Below are 19,009 nucleotides of genomic sequence, written 5' to 3' on the forward strand. Positions count from 1 at the left end.
TTCCCCCTCCCCAGGCCCTAGACATTGGCCGTCTCTGACAAAGCACCTTGGGCAGAACAAGGCGCCCGCCGCGAAGCTCAGGAAGACATGCCATGTGCCCCCTGAAGACAGTGTGCCACTGCTGAATCACGTCCCCTCCCCCCACTGCTCAGCCAGTCCCCCAGCCCTGCGATCAGGCCTGACATCTGCTCAGCTCCGGAGCGCTGACAGGATCACACCACAAGGAGGCATGGCTCCGGGCCAGCCTGCCGCACTGCATGCTGTCGGACGGCTTCTGGATCACTCTCGTATCCTGGAGATGGGCTCAAATTGAGTGAACCGCCATGTAGCATTATCCAATATTCCATTTTAGGCAGCTAGTTATGTAAATAGGCAATTCTCAAGGCTGGCAGGTGAGAGGATGAATTTTAAGAAGGCAGAGCACAAAGGTGTGCATTCACTCTTCAGAATCTGTCACCTTAGCCCCCTTCCCTGCTATTCCTCCTGAAATGGATGTGTGTTTGATTTCTGCCGTTCTTTAATGCTGGGGGTGGGGGGTGGTGGAGGAGACTCTGTCTCAGAGTTTTAAAGGATGAGATGAAGAAGCTTTGCTCTGGCCCCTGAGCTGGACCTCCTTTCCTCCTGGCAGGAGGGTAGAATGCTAACACCTTAGCTCCCAATCATCTTTGCACTGAGAGCGGAGCCTACTTAGCTTTTTGAATGCCAGAGGATCTAGAATGTGGCTTTTATAGGACTGTAGGCAATACAGGGCATGAAAAGGGGACTGTTTTTGGCAAGGGAAGAATCTCATCTATCAACATGGCTGGCTCTCCATACTCTAAGATTCATTCACAGATCATTTCTTTGATCAATTTTTCTTGAAATTATTTTAGAAACCCTTTAGTCCTGCCCCTTTTATGACTTTGAAATAGGATCACAGATGTCAGTTACAGATCTCTGCCAGGGAAAAGGCCACAGAGAGGTGGAGCAGATTGTGGTGGACATCACGCACTTCGCCCTCTGACCACATGCCTTCTTGGCTGGGGGAGAGGTGGTGTGGGTCTGGAATGGTGGTTTTCAGTAACACACCGTGTCATTGCCAGTTCTGTCCTTGATCAGAGTGTCTCAGTCACTGAGGGAGAGCTGAACTGCTCCGACTTTATATTTAATGGCAATTCTCAGAGCACTCCCATATAATGGCACAAGAAACCCTTGAAGACTGAGCAAATATTACCTGGTGAAATTAGTGTTGTACTTCTGATTTCTTCCAAATGAGAAAAAATGTACAACTACATAACACAGAATTCTTTCAGGCTCATTCCTTCACAAGTTATAGAAATCAGGATCTTGAAATGATATCTGTACACCCATGTTCATAGCGGCATCATTTGCAATAGCCAAGAAGAGGATGCAATGCAAGGGTCCATTAGCAGATGAATGGATAAGCAAAATGTGGCATTATTCAGCTTTAAAAAGAAAGGAAATTCTGACACATGGATAAACCTTGAAGGCAGTATGATAAGTGAAATAAGCCAGTCACAAAAAGACAAAGACTGTACAATGTTACTTACATGAGATACCTTGAGTAGTCAAATTCATAGAGACAGAAAGTAGAACAGCAGTTGCCAGAGGTTGGGGGGAAGGGAGAACAGGCAATTGTTAAATGAGTATAGAGTTTCAGTTTTGCAAGACGAAAAAAAAAGTTCTGATACTGTTGCATATACTTAACACTACTGAACTGTACATTAAAAATTGCTAAGATGGTAAATTTTATGTGTATTTTACATTAAGTTTAATAATGCAAATTACAAAATTCTTACAACCTAAATTATACTTCAGTAAACCTGACTTTAAAAATACGTATTATAATAACCTGCTCAAAAAGCTTTGATTGATTTGATTTCTCACCCTTGTTCTGATCTGTTAACTTTTACTTCTTTACAAAAAGAAAATCAAACTTTAAGTGTTACTATGAACATGTGGATTACTAGCAAGGCAAGAAGGTGCTCTGGTACCTGCTGTAGTTTTTTATGAAGCTAAGTTAGTTCAAGAAAGGAAATTAGGACTTTTCTGTTTCAGATCTAGGCTTTGTTGCATGAGGTGGTATGAGTAAACATGGGGCCTCCAGTTCCCATGCAAAATGCCAGGGGTATACATCGAGTACTCATGACTTTGGCAGACAAAGACATGATGCCTGAGACAGGAAAGTCCAGAACAATTGTTAAAACTGAAATAAGACTTCAAACCAAGCCGAGCACTCCGTAGATGCTCACGGTACGTCTGCATTTCTCCTCAAGTCAACGTCCAGCTCCAGACGTGCTCCTTAAGGCAGCCACCAGAGCACAAATGTGCTAGGTCTCAACATTTAGAACTGTGCCAGTTGACCCACGTCTTTGGTGATGTTTCTTCCCAGCTGTGTATAACTGAGCTTGAGCCAGGCCACCTAATGTGGGCGACTAATTTGGAATTTTTTCCACTACAAGTACGGCCTGTTCATATCCTGCACTGTCAGTGCTTCCAGAACTCAGCTGCATGCGGAATCAGAGCCCATCAGAAACAGGAAAGATAGCCTGATGCTCAGTGTTCTGGAATGAAGAAGGGGAGCGGGTGGGGGTGAAAGTCTGACCAAGAATATTTCAAAGATTCCAAAGACCAGGTAAGCTGGCAAAGCGTTAAACTCCTGAATAAAGGTCCCTGATGCCAGGTAAGTGGGTGGTGTGCATCTTGGCAGGAGATTGAGTTCTTTGGGGTGGGAACATTCTAAGGGTGTTCATTAGCTCACAGAGAGGGGCTAAAGACACAGGGTAGGAGAACCTGGGAGCTGCCCCTGATATCTTATTCTTTGGTGTTGCTTCTCTCCATCAAAAGCATCCTCTCTAAGATAACCTGCCTTTGGCCTGGACTGAGAAGGAGTCAGCTCAATGACAGTAGGAAGGGTCAAATGCATCACCAGAGGATGGGAAGACGAGGAGGGGGAAGAGAAAGAAAGAGGAAAACCATTGCTATCTGACCTTGCCACCCTCCTTCCCCCGGGATTAATGCAGCCACAGGTCTGTCCAATTGTGTCCCATCTTCACTACAACTGGCAGCAGCTCCGAGACCCCAAACTGATAAGCAAAGGAGGAAACGGTCGCAAGGTGGTGCCACACAATTTGGAAAACCAAACCCAGAGGTCCAATCCTTTTTAAACAAAAAGATACGGCTGCCACAAAACCTATTAATTCTCTTCTGAATAGTCTTGTGAAAAAACAAAGAATCTGTTAAGAGCCCTGTGCCCCCACATCAATTCCACACAGACCCCTGTCTAAGCCTGTGCTCTGGGATGGTGTGGGAAGGACGGTGGGGAAGCATCACCTGGGAATTTTCTCCTGTTTCTCCCACTGACCTGTGTGTTCCCTTCACTTCCTTTGCCATCACCTTCCCCAGCCAGGAAAGTGCCCAGCCATAGGGAGGTAAGGGCCTCTTCTAGGTGGCTGTGGACCCTGAAGGACAGATTTTAACTTTTCTATTTGGAAAGAAGCCAAGATTCTGACCCTGGTTTCACAGCCCCAGCCTCTCCCATCTTCTCTGTGTCTAAGTGCCTTAACTCAAACACCCCCGTGTGCAGTGAGGAGCTGCAAGGGGGCGGTTACTTGGCAGTACCCAGATGACTGACACAGCAATTCATTATTCTGGTTGCTCAGGTGATAAGCCAGCCTGACGGGTTACCCCTGAGGTGAGCCAAAGCCCCCTAAAGTTCTTTCCCTTCAGACTTAAGGGACACATTTCCACACTTCTCAAAGTCTGGCAATTACTTGCATTTGTCAGCTAGCTCTTGCCCTTTCTTTGAGAGGCAGTGTTTGGAAGGGAAAGATGAGTCCCCACTCTTCCCCTGCTGCTCTCATGGCCCCTGTTTTGTTCTCTTGGGATGAACTCTTTCAGGGAGCCCAGGCCTGCAGCTTGTCCCCTGCTGCGTCTAATACACAAGGAGTAGTTGTCTCAGAAGGGATCCCAACGCCAGGACTCTCTGCCTATCCTCTGCTGCATCCTGGTGAGCTCTACCTTCTGTTTCCTTCGCGCTGCTTTGGCTGCCCGTCTTCTTCCTGTGTGCTTTGGCCTGTTTGAATTTATCTTTCTAGATCCTCTGCATTTACGAAAAATGGTTTTCTTGGCATCAAAAGCCTCCCCTCCCTGCCCAGTGATGTCTGCAAAAGAGCAGAGGTGGAGAATCATGACAGCGCCGTTGTGAATGCCACCAATGTGCCCAGGGCTAGCTGCCCTCCTGCCAGCTGTGCTTTCCTGGTGATCAGGACCTAATCTTTTGTCAACAGATACGCCTTAAGAGAACGGTTCAGAAACTCTTTAGGTCTGCAGAAATTATTGCCAGCCCTTCTTCACTTACCAGCACAGGGTAAAGATGGGTTTGACAGGCAGGAGCCTGAAGACATATGGTATTTGTGCTGTGGGTTATGTGTCTGACGAGAGTTCTCAGCTGTCTTATTTCTTCCACCGATTCCTTCGACAAAAGCCCATGTGCCTATGCTACTGGCCTGGCAGAATTTTCAGACTCTCTCTGGGTTCACTGGCACATCCTTGGTAGGGCCATCTCACGAAGACCTTTGCCTTCCAAGCAGTGAGAGCATTAAGTCACCCCAAATAAAAAGGAATTTACCTTCTTTTAAAATGTCCTCTGAGAATTCTGTTTGGCTCTCTTGGGTGCATTTTGGTGGCTGTTGTAAGGAAATTATTTGTATCAAATCCAAATTCTTTAACTTGAAGAAACACTTGGGACATTCTGGAAGGTTGGGAGTTGGGTCACCACTAAGATCGGGGTAAACAACAGAGCCACGAAGTCCTACCATAGTATGGCAGGTACAGTAGGTATTACATAAACCCTGACAAGAGAATAAATGGTATTTTTTAATCTGGAAAAATATTGGGAAAACTTTCAGAAAGCCAATTTGTAAACATCTCTGGCAAACACAACATAGGGTATTCAACCACAAAGCATAGTAGATAAGAAAATCTGCCAGATTAATCTAATATTATTCTGTGGCTGTCAGGCCTGGTGGTCAGAAAAGAAGCAGAGTAAAATCTCTCCCGGCCTTTGCATAGCTTTGGATTCTCTCCCACATAACACACCCTCAGTAAACTGGAGAAATGTGGTCAGACCACACAGCCATGGGGGATGAGTGGTCCTGGCAGCAGAGGCCAAAAAAAAAAAAGGTTAGCAGAGCCTTGTTCCAGCCCCGAGTGGTACCAAACAGAGGTTGGCAGAGATCCACCGTGGGTCAAGAAGGTTATAGCATCTTCATCAGTGACTTGGACAACTCGCCAAGACCCCGTTCCTCAATTAGGTGAAGAGGTGATTAACTGCTGAGAAGAATAATGTGGAATTTTCCCTGAGCCAGTTGGGGGCAGGGGGGTGGGGGGGAAGGGTGAACAAGATGACTTGGATGGATTGTAAAAATGGCCAGAAGCAAATAAGATAAAATTAGGGAGATCAAGTGAAGCTGAATTGAGTGGCTGCGCCTCCTGTGTGTTCTGGAGAACTCACAGAATGTGGAGGGGGCTGCAGAGCGATTTAGGAGAAGGGTCAGTAATATAGGCTTTGAAGTCAGACAAACCCAGATCCAATTCCTGGTTTTTCTATTGCTGGATGCGTGGTGATGGGATGGCCATCTGGCTTCTGGTTCCAGAGCCTCAGGGAGCCCATCAGGATTTTGTGGATTTTTGTGAGAATGAGAAAAAGGGTATCTGGCTTGGCATAAAGGGTGGGACTGGTTACAATTTTTCTTTCCCTCCCTGAGGGGCAGTCTCAGGTGGTACAAAGCCTACACAGGTGTTTCTCAGGCCTCCATAGCTCCTGCCTCCATTTCCTTATCAGTAAAATGAAGATACTGATAGACATTTGAAGTGATTAAATGAGGTGACAGGCAGGAAGTGCTTAGCACAGTGCTGGGTACACAGCAGCCCCTCAATAAATTGTAGTTAGGCCAGGCTGGGTGGCTGTAATCTGAGCACTCTGGGAGGCTGAGGAGGGTACATTGCCTGAGCTCAGGAGTTTGAGGCCAGCCTGAGCAAGAGAAAGACTTTGTTTCTTAAAAAAAAATAGCCGGGCATTGTGTGCGCCTGTAGTCCCAGCTACTCGGGATGCTGAGACAAGAGAATTGCTTGAGCCTAAAAGTTGGAGGTTGCTGTGAGCTATGACACCACAGCACTCTATCCAGGGCGACTAAGTGAGACTCTGTCTCTAAAAACTAAACCAAACAAAAACCAAAACAAAAATGAAAAGCACAAAAAAATTGTAGCTAAACAAAAACCGGCAGAGAGGGTCATGCCATCTGCTCTTACCACGACCCTGACACTGTGGGGTGCAAGGCATGTTTGTTATTAGAATCCTTTGTTCTCTTAGTCCCTCTGGCCCCATTGTGTGGGGAGGCAGCTGCAGCAGAGGGTGAGAGAGAGCTATGGCCTTCCACATTTAGGAGGGGTGGGGACTGCTTCTGGTTGGGGCCATGAGAAGAAAGACAGATGAGGGGAGAGGTCTTTCCAGAACCCTTCAGCCCTACTTTGCAATCCCACCTGCTTCTCAATTCCTAGTTTTCTAGGTGCTATCCAAGCCTGGACTAGTGCATAAAGCTCCCATCTGGAGAGTACATTCTGGAAGAAGAGTAAGCAGTAACTTTAGGCTCCTCTCATATCAACATATTGTCTCCTGCAATCCTGCAGTATGTCAGGCATCTGGGGTCTCATCTTCCGGAGAAATAATTCTGTTTGCTCCCCCTCTAGGCTGCTCCAGTTTTCCTGGAAGCAGGAGGCCCCAGCACAGCGTCCCTGCTGGTCTGTCATCTCTCCCGCACGTCTGTTACTCAGGGCTTCCCAGGGCATGGAGCTCAGAAGGTGGTCTCCAAACCTACTGGGAAAACAAGGGGCACTAAAGGAACTGCCATTCCTGGGGAGTCCCGGTGCCCTCCAGCTGTGGAAAAATTAGTAAGCCTGAGAAGAGGAGAAGATAAAAAAAGGAAAATCAGTCCTGATGCTGTGAGGTACATGATGCCGCTCAGGCTGCCTTTGGGGCCTGCTGTGCCTGCAGGGGTGTGGCCCCAGGCAGTGCATCCGGGAGGGTTTTAAGGAGAGCCCTAGACCAAATTGCCCCAACCTGCCCAGTGTCTTGCCTTCACCAATGAGCACTAAAAGCCACATGCTGCAAATGGCCAATGAAATCCACATGAATGTAGAAATGCTATCAGAGCCTTTAAGGGCAGGGTTGAAGTGGGTAGAGGTGGAGTTCAGGAGGTGAGAGGGTTCTGGAGAGGGTGCTGGTGCAGAGTGGGGCATGGTCCACAGCAGTGGCCCAAGATAGGCTCCAGTCTGGAGCAGCAAGCACAGCGCTCCCCTCTGCAGCCACCAGAGGTCATTGGCTCCTGCTGTTCAAGCTGCAAGCTGCTCTGTCTGCAGGGCCTTCCAGGCAATGCAGCCCAGACGTTAGCTGTTTCCCTCAAGCCCTGGAGCCAACATGACCCAGGGGGAGAGATAGGACAACTCCTTATAGAACATCCTCCATCCTCCTGCCAGGAAGGCTGGGAGCTGGCACCTTCAGCAGAGATCCTGGGCTCCCATTCTCACCCTATGGCCTTTAAGAAGTTCTTTCTGAGCATGGCGAGAGATAAGGAAATGACGAAGCATCCCTAGGTACCCATCAGTGCTCCAGGCTCCAGCCAGGTACCCTGACACCTGCTGCTCCCTACTTCCCTCAGTGAGGAGCAGCTCCAAGGCGCACCTTCCCTCCCCAGGGTGTCACTCACTCACACTATGCTTCCCTTTTCAGTACTGAAATAAACTGTTGGGCAGGCAACCCCACACCTATGCCACCTCCATCCAGAAAACAAAGCACATTTTTTTTAAACCTTCAAGAATTTAGTCTCCAAACTGACTTTCAGCAAATTCAGGAAATTCATTGTCCCAAATTAAATACACTTCGTATTTAAAAAAAAAAAAAAATTATGGCCTGGTGTGGTAGCTCATGCCTGTAATCCTAGCACCCTAGGAGGCCAAGGCAGGTGGATAGCTTAAGTTCACGGGTTGGAGACCAGCCTGAGCAAAAAGCGAGACCTCGTCTCTGCTAAAAATAGAAAAACAAAACAAAACAAAAAAAAACCCTGAGGCAAGAGGATCATTTGAGCCCAAGTTCGAGGTTGCTGTGAGCTATGACGCCACAGAACTCTAAACAGGGCGACAGCTTGAGACTGTCTCAAAAAAATATATAAAAAAAATTTATGTTAACAACATTGCCATTCAGTTAAAGACCTTGGCTCTTCCCTGACAGTTACTCACAAGTCCACCTGACCAAGGTCTGCCTCTGAAACAGCAGTTAAAAAAGCACCCTCTGGGGCAGCGCCTGTGGCTCAAAGGAGTAGGGTGCCGGCCACATACACTGGAGGTGGCGGGTTCAAACCCAGCCCCCCTCTCCCCCCCAAAAAGCACTCTCTGCACTCATCCCTTCAGGCTTCAGTATCACTTGCCTGACCTGGGTGAAAATTCCTACCACCAATCTTTTCTGTCCATGTGTTCTAATCCGTCTGCACTCAGCCACAAGCGCAGATCTCTAATCCGTCTGCACTCAGCCACCAGCGCAGATCTCTAATCCGCCTGCACTCAGCCACCAGCGCAGATCTCTAATCCGCCTCACTCAGCCACCAGGGCAGATCTCTAATCCGCCTGCACTCAGCCACCAGCGATCCGTCTGCACTCAGCCACCAGTGCAGATCTCTAATCCGCCTGCACTCAGCCACCAGTGCAGATCTCTAATCCATCTGCACTCAGCCACCAGGGCAGATCTCTAATACGTCTGCACTCAGCCACCAGTGAAGATCTGACCACTAAAGGCTTTGTGGATTCCCTCCTGACCAAGTTCAGTCTTTACAGCCTGGCTCACCCTGCTCCACTTCTCCCACCCCAGCTGCCTTCTCCCACAGCCTCGCTGGGCTTCTGGCGGCTCCTGGAACACCAGGGCTCTGGACCGGCTCTGTGCCTTCCTGTGGGCTGGGCCCTCCCGCTGCCATGTCTCCCCCGCCTTCTCCGGGTGAATACTCTCCCATCTGTCCAGATCTGGAGGAAACATCCTCTTCTCTCTCAGTGCTAGTTGTTCCTTCCTAGGTGTTCCTGCCACACTTATCCTGTCCAATGGCACGGTTTTACTTCTACAGCTGTCTCCAACCAGACAGTGCACTGCCTGACAATAGAACCTGCTCAGATGTACGTGTCACTCTGGAATTATCCCAGCAGCCTATATATTATCTGGCTTTAGGGAGGGCTCAATAAATGTTTGATGAATAAACTAATATTCTCAGTGAAGGTTAAATCACATGCACAGTAAAAACTGAACTGCCTTTCTACCAAGGCTTGGTAAGAACAAATGCTTTAGGTGAGGACCAGCCTACAGCTGTCCTTCTGGCAGAGGACACAGGGTGAGGACAAAGGTGAGGTGTGTGCTCACAGCAACACACACTGAGAACACTCCTGTGCCTGGAGCCATGGGTATGCGCTCACACGCAACACCATGTTTATCTTCACCCCAGTTTTACAGATGTAGACCTGGGGCTTAGAAAAGCTGTAGGGTCACTCTGCAAAATGAAGGGCAGAAATGGGGCTTGACTTCAGGTAACTCTAGAGAGCACCGCTCGTATTTATCACAGCGATAGGAGCCAGAGCAAGGGTGAGTCCCAGCTCTGCTACTGTCTAGCTCTGCTTGTAATTGTCCCCTGCCAATTCATCTCTTCAGGCCTCTGTTTTCTCATCTTCATCACGGAGTAGTCTTAAGGTGCAAATGGGATTGGAGCTATGAAAGAATCTAACAATCATAAGGATATACGCCACCAAGGTGACCTAGGGCTACTAATCTCTGTGGCTCTCCCCTCTTCTACAGGCATGCTGTTTTCTCCCTTCCCCAGCTGTACTCCCCGCTGCCCCAGGCTCCATTCTCTCCTTCTGAGCACTTTGGCACTTAGCAAGGTCAGCTGAGGGCTTACCCAAGGAGCTGTCCATTGTCCTTACCTTTGCTCATCTGAGAACCAGGGAGCATGCGGAGCTTGACGTTCAGTTCCTGCAGCCTCTTTGCCCTGGGACATTATGCACCGGCCCCTGCCCCTAACCCTGCTCTTGGATGCTTGAAAATGCCAGCCTGTCCAGCTTCCACCCTCTCTTGCCCACCTGCCCTTTCTACCCCTTCCTTCGGCAGTTCACTGCAAAGGGGCCAAACTTCTGCTCTGTAGACAAACAACTGAGGGCCACGGAAGAGTTGTAGCAGATCAGGGCACACACCACCCTAGCTGGGCGCACGAGATGGACAGGAGGAAGGGCAGGGTGAGACCGCAAGAGGTGAGCACCTGCTGAGGAGCAGGGGGAGTCAGGTCAGAGAAGGTGGGCCCTGCACCCCTGGGACAGCTCCCTGCATCTTCTGGGAGCCATCAATCCTGAGTCAGAGTCTTGCTCCAGTTCACGTCATCACCAGGCAGGAAGAGATAAGCCGCCCATGTTTCTCCTACAAGCGTCTGGCCAGTGCCTCTCAGGGATCATTTCCCTTTCCACAAAGTGCCAGGAAGATTTCCAGAGTATTCCTACTCCTGCAGCCCCTGCCACTACAGAAGGACGAGGCTGGCATATCTGGGCATTCTGAGAAGAGCCCTGCCTACCTGGGGCGAGAGGCCCTCCCCCACCCTGCCGCAGGGCATGCACAGGGAGGCCCGGGAGCCTGCTGATTTTTCTTTTGCTTTGGCTCATTTTCTTTCTGGAGCAGCAGGCTCATCTATTGCATTTTTAATAGCTAAGCATATTTAGCATTCAACACACACGTGTGGGTTGATAAGGCCCAAAGAGAAGACAACAAGCCATCCAGGGGAGGAAAACCTCCTCCTCCCTCCCTCCTGCCCACATCAGCCTACATGGGTGGGTTTGAGTTCCCCATCAACTTACCATGCTGGGCCAGGCAGCCGAAGCGACGGCAGCTGGGCAAGTCAGACTGACTGCCTGTCTCACTGTGCCAAGGCCTGGTCCCCTGGCTCAGTGGGGACTCACAAGTAAAGGCTGAAATGATCTTAGCCCAAAAGAGCTAAATGTCCATAATTCTCTATAAACGCTCACCTGGGTACCTCTGCCCACTTTCTCCCCTACTATGGACTATATGGACATCACTACCATGGCACGTCGGCTGAGTACTCTCTGACCTCTGGTAGAGCTGGTAGTCCACATTGGCAGGACAGTAAATGAGTGGAGAGGGGACTCTGAGAGCCTTAGGGCTAGGCTGGGGATGCTGGGTAGTTTACGAGTGTTGTCAGGCAGTTCTGTAGGGTACAGAGCTGGTGACAGAGCCTCTCTGTTTTCCCCCTTTCTTCTAAAGCAGAGTTATTTTTTAACCTACTCAGCCACAGAAGGGAGAAAATAACAAAACCACAGACCATTTAACCTTGCATGAGAATGCCAGGAGGTCAGCCTGAACGCTGGAGTAGTGTTTTTATTGCTGTACATGTGAGTTTGAGCTATTTGGAAAGGGCGCCCCTAACCTGCTGTTAAAGCCAATCTAAAGGCCATGGACCAGCACGGGCAGGCACTGTTTATGCTTTCCCAGCCTGCAGGGGTCGATATCGAGCTCATTTGGAGCAATGGAGCAGAACTTTGGCAAGGGATTCTCTCCAGCTGTGTTCCCACCACCCACCTGGCCTCACCAGGCTACGGTGAGAGATGAGCAGAGCTCCTTCCACCTTATGGCTGGAATTCAGCAACTTCTGTTGGGAGCACAACATTAAAGAGATCAGAAGAACCCCATTAACACACTTTTGAATCCAAGAACCAGAGGAATCCAGCCAGAGTTAGTGGCCTACGTCTAGATCTACACTGATACCGCAGCCACTAGCCACCTCTGGCTATCGAGCTCTTAAAATATGGCTACTGTGGCTGAGGAAAGGAATTTTAAATTTCATTTAATTTTAGTTCATTAAAAATTTAAAAATGGATATGTGATTCAGTTATTAGAAAATGTTTAAGTATATTTGGAACAACTTGGGTATATGTATCTATTTTATAATCTTTAGTTTTCATGAAATGGCAAAAATCGTTCAAGTATTTCTGACAAAAATTTAGTGTCCAAATGGAGATGTGTGGTAAGTGAAAAACATAGAGGAGTTTGAAAATTTAGTATGAAAAAAGGGATGTAAACTATTTCACTGATTATATGTTGAAATCTTAGTATTTTGGAAATATTAAGTTAAAGAAAATATATAGTCATGCGTCAGTTAATGAAAAGGAAAATTCTGCGAAATGCATTGTTAGGTGATTTTTGTTGTGCAAACATGATAGTGGACTTATAGAAACCTTGCAAGTATAGCCCTCTACATCAGGCTATGTGGTATAGCCTGTTGCTTCTAAGCTTCTAAGCGTGCTACTGTCATAAATACCGTGTAGGCAACTGTAATACAATCATAACTATTTGTATCTCTAAACTTATCTAAACATAGAAAAAGTACAATAAAAATACCATATCATCATCTTACGAGACCACTATCCTCTATGTGGTCCACCATTGACCAAAATGTCATTATTCAGTGCATAACCATATTATTAATAATTTGTTTCGTTTTGCTTTTTTCAACGTGGCTGCTAGAAAATTTAAAGTTACACGTGTGACACACATTATACTTCCAATGGACAATGCTAGTTTAAACAATTCTAGGCAAAAAGTTAACCATCTCTAGGAATGGAAACCTTACAGTTCCCTTCAATGATCACAACGATTTCATTCAATTCAACAAATATTTACTGACAAGGGTACCATGTCTGTTGAGTTGGGGAGGAGCTACCGCATAGGAGGCTCTGCAGCAACTACCCAGCCGGAGGAAGACAGGAAGTTAAATCTATGGCAGACGACAGGAAGTGTCACAGGCGAGGTAAAAATCAAGTGCTAGGGGGATTAAAAGAGGACGACAGCATATCAGATCATAGGCAAAGAAGAAGTGAACGAGAAAAGGGCTTTGAGAAGGAAGGTGGCCAATGACATGGATGGTGAGAATGGTGAGGAATTTGGCCAAGAAAGAAGGGGACAGGGTGCTACAGAAAGAATGCTGGGCTTAGCAGTCCCTTCCTCCTCCCGTGTCCCAATTCTCCAGGGGCCTGCCCTTGGCCGGAAGTTTTAATCTTTGTCTCACCCAGTCCCCTCTGTACATGCCTGTTACCACTGCGTGGGTTCAGCCTGTCATCACACCTCCCCTGGATTAGATAACCACGTCCTCACTGTTCTTGTCACTGTTCTTGCTGCTTCCTGAGTGGCCCCTCAAGCCACCTTTTATACTCCTGTCAGGGTTTCTGACTACAATGGAAAACTGCTCCTTTAACAAACTTGAAGAGAACAAAGCTTGTCATGAGCCCAGCTGTACAGCAGGTGATTTCCCTCTTCAATGGCCAGGGCTAAACCCTTCCACTCTATCGCAAGAGGCTCTTTAATTGATCTGGCATAATTAGCTCTTTACTAAGTCATCATAATTTGTAGTGTGCAGTGACAAACCCATTGATGGATGATTTTATTCCACAGCTTTCCTAGGTACGAACTTAAGTGCAATTAACAGAACACTTTTTCTCTTTAAATATATAAATTAGATGGACTCCACATTTATTATCCCTTCTTGGACTTCCTGAGGCTTGAAAGATAAGTCTAGAGGTGCCGTCATAAGCCTCATAAGTCCTCACGGGCTCCAAGCTGGGTGCCATCAGCATTTGAAGATATGCATCTTCCTCGTTTTAAGTTTCATTTCCTATCTGTCCATTCCACAGGTAACCTTTTCTGACTTTTTGGTAAAGGCTGAGATAACAAAATGAATGAAAAACCTCTGATTTTTCAGTTACCTATAACCAGCTGTCTCCCACTCCCATCAAAGGCATGACCTTCTCCTAGGCTCTCCTCCCTGGTCAGTGCCCAGTCACCTGCCTCTGGAGCAGTGATTCCATAGGACCTGGGCTGGCTACTCACAGCAGGAGACTCTGTGGGGAAGCCTTCTCTCTGCCAGGCAGACTGTCCATACTTTTGATCACTTATACCAGTGTTTCTCTTCCCTGGGGCAAAAAATTGAGAGGTGACCTCATAACTGAAGAATATCTCCCTATTGCCCTTTTTTTAGACACAAGTTGGCTCAGTTCTCCAGAGAATTAAAAAAAAAAAAAATCTCCAGTCAGGCACAGGTTACTTTTCTTTTTGAAGCTGAGGCAGAGTCTCATTCTGTCGCATGGGCTAGAGTACAGTGGCACCATCACAGCTTGCTACAACTTCAGATTCAAGCAATCCTGTGCCTCCGCCTCCTGAGTAGCTGGGACTATAGGTGTCTGCCCTAACACCTGGCTAATTTTTCTATTTTTAGAGATGGGGTCTAGCTGTTGCTTGGTCTTAAGTTCCTGACCTCAAGCACTCTTCCTGCCTGGGCCCTAGGCATAGGATACTTTTAAGGTTCTGTGTTCTCTCTAGTACCTAGGCTTATCATTCCATCATTCTGGGTTTCTGTCCCTTTCCTTCTGAGTTCCCCATATTCCTGAATATGACCCCCAAGAACAAAGCCTGAGGGTATACAAGCAGCAAGAACAGGCAGCTGCTGGCACCAGAGACTCACCATGGTTTATCCCTTGATCCTTTCGCAGAAAAGACTGTGTGCTGTTTGCTGCTGGAGGTAAGTAGATTGTCTTTGGGCGTTTTGAATGGCTTTGAGGTGCTGCTGGCAGAGTTATGGCCGCTGAGACAGGCTTTTGTTTTCACCTGTACTAGTGATGTCCTGGGATTGGAGGCTGGAGATGCAGGGGAGGGAGAAGGTCTACACATTGAACCGTGTCTTCTCTCTACAGGGGGAGAAAGATGAGAACTCAGAACAGCATCTGTGGCAAGTGAGTCTCCCGCACATTCATACACACTTGAATACACATCAGGCAAAGAGAAGTGCTTTCCTTGCAGTGTCAGCATCCCCGAAGCCTCAGTTCTAATGACCATGTGTCTTGACATGTGCTCCTATCCGGCCAAATAGCAATGACTACCTTTTGCATTTTGTATCAAATAGCATGCTAAACTAACACCCAGGTTCTCATGGGTGGCGGTGATCAGCCCATCCTTCTGCAAAATCACTGCCACAGAGTAGCAGAGGAATGCCAAGTGTTGCCTGAACACAGTGGTTTAACCACACAGCCAAAGGGACCCCCAGGGAGACGCAGAGGCTACAAGATCCCTCACTGAAGTCGGCAGGGCAGGACTTGCAAAAGAACAAACAGGACATTTTCCAACCTGACTCTTTGCAGGAATGCTAAAATCAGAGGGACCAGCAGGGTTGAAGGACATAGTCTTCAAGAGCCAGGGTGTGGCTCAGCACCTGTCCCCTTCTGGTCCTGATGGGATGGTCTATTGACACACTTTGGGGCCCACTGAGTTTCAAGGCCACAGCATGCAGGTGGACATTGGTGCTCAAGGCAGAATCCACCAGTGGGGAATGAACTTGAGCTGGCAGGCACAACTTCCTGACATTCTAAAGAGAATCCCAGCGCTCTGGGCACAGATGTCTTATTTGTTGGCATTCTGTCAGCCCTTGTGGTCTCAACTCACTGGGTGGCATGAGGACCTTGACCAGGACAGCAGATGCACGAAGTTCTAGTATACACCCGCTACAGTGGCTCTTAACTGTTTTAGAGTAACAGATTTGATAAAAGGACCCAAGAAAATGCACATTTACACATGATCCAAAATTTTGTACATGATTCCAGGAAGAATTCTGAATCCTAAAAAGGCAAAAGCTATGGAACTGCCAAGTCCTCTCTTGCTCTCTCATGCCTCACATATAATTAGTGCTCAATTAATTTGAGAAGTGAAGGCAGGATTGCTTGAGGCTAGGAATTCAAGATCAGCTTGGGCAACATAGAGAGACCCTGTCTCTACAAAAACTACCACTCCCCACCCCCCGAGAAACTTAGTGCTTAATCAATATGTATTGAATAAATGAATGAAATTATGACAGATGTCCTAATGGGAAGAACTAGAAATCAAAATCTGGAAATCTGGGCTGAACATGATAATGAAGAAAGTGAGGCAAAGATGGCTGATCATGTTCTCCAGTCCGAAGCTGGCCCGGGTCTCTCTCATTCGTGCCCCATTTCTGACTGCTGTTGGGGGGACTGTCACCTGGGAGAAGCCAGCCAGCCTACCCTTAGCTACCTGGATGGCTTCCTCATACCAGTGTGCTGCCAGTCTGTTCCAAAGCAGACACAGTCTAGTCTTCTGATACAACAGGATTTGGGTTGCGAGGTGGGAATAGATTTTTGAGGATCATCTGATTGTTGGGTATTTTTGCCTGACTAGTGTTCATATATTGCCTGCACAGAATAACTTTTGGGGGAATTTTTCCTCACTGAATCAGAGTAGACCTTGCATACATGCTTAGTTACCAGAAGCCATCCTGCTGAAGTTTTGGAAAATAAGAGCTACTTCCAGGAAATGCTGTAGAGAGAATGCAGGGCTGGGAGCCAGGAGACCTGGGCTCCAGCTCCAACCACACCCTATATAGTATTAGGTTTGTGGCCTTAAGTTCATCACTTAAACTTCCTTGATTTCCATCTCTTTATCTGCAAATGAAGTGAGTCCCCAGATGGTTTCTAAGGCCTCTTTTTGCTCCATCACCAGAAATACAAGGGGTACTTATATCTTACTCCTCCTCATTTCTCATGATTCCTGGATGTTATAGCACTAATTACAGCAGAAGGATCGAAATGTTTTACTCAGGCAGGCTCTTCCTTGAAGGAATTCATCCTTCGTAAAATTGTGCTGGCCTTTACAACCCCTGTGAGACAGGCAGGAAGCAGCCAGGCGTCTCTATCCTCCTCACGGCTGACTGGCCAAAGGAGACCCAGAGAGGTAAGGTGATTGCCAAGGTCGGGGCCAAATGGCTGCACGAGGATCAGGGACTCTGTTCTGCGTACATGGACCCAGCTGCCTCTCAGGAAGGCAGGAACTGGGGTGTTTGTGAACAAGAGTTGAAACCAGGAAATTAGAGATTACAGAAATAGAATCACCGCAGATTAGAACTGGACCTGAAAAGTCAACCGGCCTGACCTCCCTTTGGACAGAGCAGGTTATCAGTTTCCTCACTCCAAATCCATAGTTCTTTCTGCCCTTCAGAAATCTCTTGTTCAGTAACTTCTCTTTTTGGCAGAGATTTCCAACATGAAAATAAGTTGATTTTTACCCTGACTTTTGTAGATTTTTCTGGAGTCTTCATCCACTCACTTGTTATCACTTGCTCAAAGCTGCTGGGGGCATGGAGGAGGTACAAAAATGTTCCTCAGTGTAGGTGGGGAGACAATTCTGAATAACAAAGACAGATTTTATTTTGCTAAAGTGAGGGTTAAAAAATACACAAGTAAATAAGATAAATCTCAAGGAAGGGTGATAGAAAGGATGTAATAAGGAGGCCAGACAAGTGATTCTAAAATCATCTTCCTAGAGAATTTTGGTTAGTGGACCTGGCCAACACATTCCGCTGCTAAACTAAGGAACAAATGGTATCAATGGGTAAGATTTGTTCTTGGTTTTATATTTTAGACCCATAAATGCTTCTTAGAGGACAAGCTGAAAGAATAAGTTGTATGTGAGAAAATATTCATTGAGCCTGAAGGCAGCCTTTTGCCCTGGCTGTAAGTTTTTTTAGTGTTTGATTTTTTGCATTGCATTAAATAGGCTAAAGCAGCATCTCCTGCTTGTGAAACTGTTTCTTATCTGATGGAATTAAATCTATCACTGTTTCAAGGGATCCCATAACCCCTGCACTATGGGGACAAGCTTGCCCCCTGTTGGTGTGGGTGAGAGAGGCTATGTAAGAATTTAAAGTGGAGGAACAGAGAGTCAGAATGGTACCGGCTTCCCCAAGGAGGTGACCTTCAGCTATGCTTTTGAAATGTCCCAGCAGGGCAGAGTGAGTAGATTTTACAGAGTCCATTCCCATCCCATCTGGGGTTCTCTAGTCTGTGAAGACTTGCCTGTAGATGACTTACAGAGTTTTGTCTTGGTGAAGAGGTGAGTGGAATGGTGATGGGGGAAGGTAGAGGCTTGATTTCTAATAAAAAGATGCTGCTGAGAGGTGGAATTTCTCTGCGTGAAGCTTTCCCGATTTATATTATAATCATTCTGATACCAGCCTCACCCACTTTGGGCTTAATCATGTCTTTCTATGTTTTGGTCAAGGGACTGCTGTAGGTAGATCCCCATAATTATTCTAAATCCATATGCCCTAGGCTCACGTCTGTAATCCTAGCACTCTGGGAGGCTGAGGTGGGTGGATTGCTTGAGGTCAGGAGCTCTGTTAGGTGTGGGAGCCCTGGTGTCTCCACAGTTCTTTCCCCTACTCTGTGAAGATAAAATATTTCAAGTTCTCAGCCAATTCCATTTCAAAACCTTGGCTTGGCGCCTGTGGCTCAGTGGCTAGGGCACCAGCCACATAAACCGGAGCTGGTGGGTTTGTATCTAGCCTAGGCCAACTACAACCAAAAAATAGCTGGGCGTTGTGGTGGGCACCTGTAGACCCAAGCTACTTAGGAGGCTGATGCAAGAGAATCGCTTAAGCCCAAGAATTTGAGGTTGCTGTGAGCTGTGATGCCATGGCACTGTACCAAGGGTGACATATTGAGACTTTGTCTCAAAAAAAAAAAAAAGTTTAAAATCTTCTCTTCCCCATAGGCTTATTCATTGAGGTATTTTCATATTAGTGGCATTGATGTCCTGCATTTAAAACCTCAGCCTTATGAATGTCTAAGGCGGCCACAGACACTCAGTGTGCCTCCCTGCATCATCTTTGGAAAGAAGTTGCTGGTAATTTTCCAGTATGACTTTTAAGGGACCAATCCCCTCCCAACAGACTGTGAGCACCACAGTCCCCTGTTGCCTGCCACAGTCCTGTGAGCACTTGGGCTATGGCCAGACCTGGCTTACTCATTTGACAGCATGGGGTTTCCTCCAGTCCCACTTCTGAGGCAGGTGCTTGGCAAG

The 19,009-nt window shown here is 47.2% G+C and overlaps 1 protein-coding gene across 10 annotated transcripts in view; it reads right to left on the reverse strand.

The window, feature by feature from the left end:
• ATXN7L1 (ataxin 7 like 1) overlaps nt 1-19,009 on the reverse strand; it is a 248,010-nt gene that overhangs the window by 36,316 nt on the left and 192,685 nt on the right. For 9 of the 10 annotated variants that reach the window (XM_053608606.1, XM_053608605.1, XM_053608612.1 and 6 more), the window contains one exon: nt 14,607-14,829. In XM_053608606.1, the coding sequence (XP_053464581.1) occupies nt 14,607-14,829 (223 nt within the window). Of the gene's footprint in view, nt 1-1,550; nt 6,263-14,606; nt 14,830-19,009 lie in introns of those variants that run through there. The other variant, XM_053608615.1, reaches the window with a different exon arrangement.

Source organism: Nycticebus coucang, chromosome 11 (genome assembly GCF_027406575.1).
Source record: "Nycticebus coucang isolate mNycCou1 chromosome 11, mNycCou1.pri, whole genome shotgun sequence".
NCBI classification, from domain to species: domain Eukaryota; kingdom Metazoa; phylum Chordata; class Mammalia; order Primates; family Lorisidae; genus Nycticebus; species Nycticebus coucang.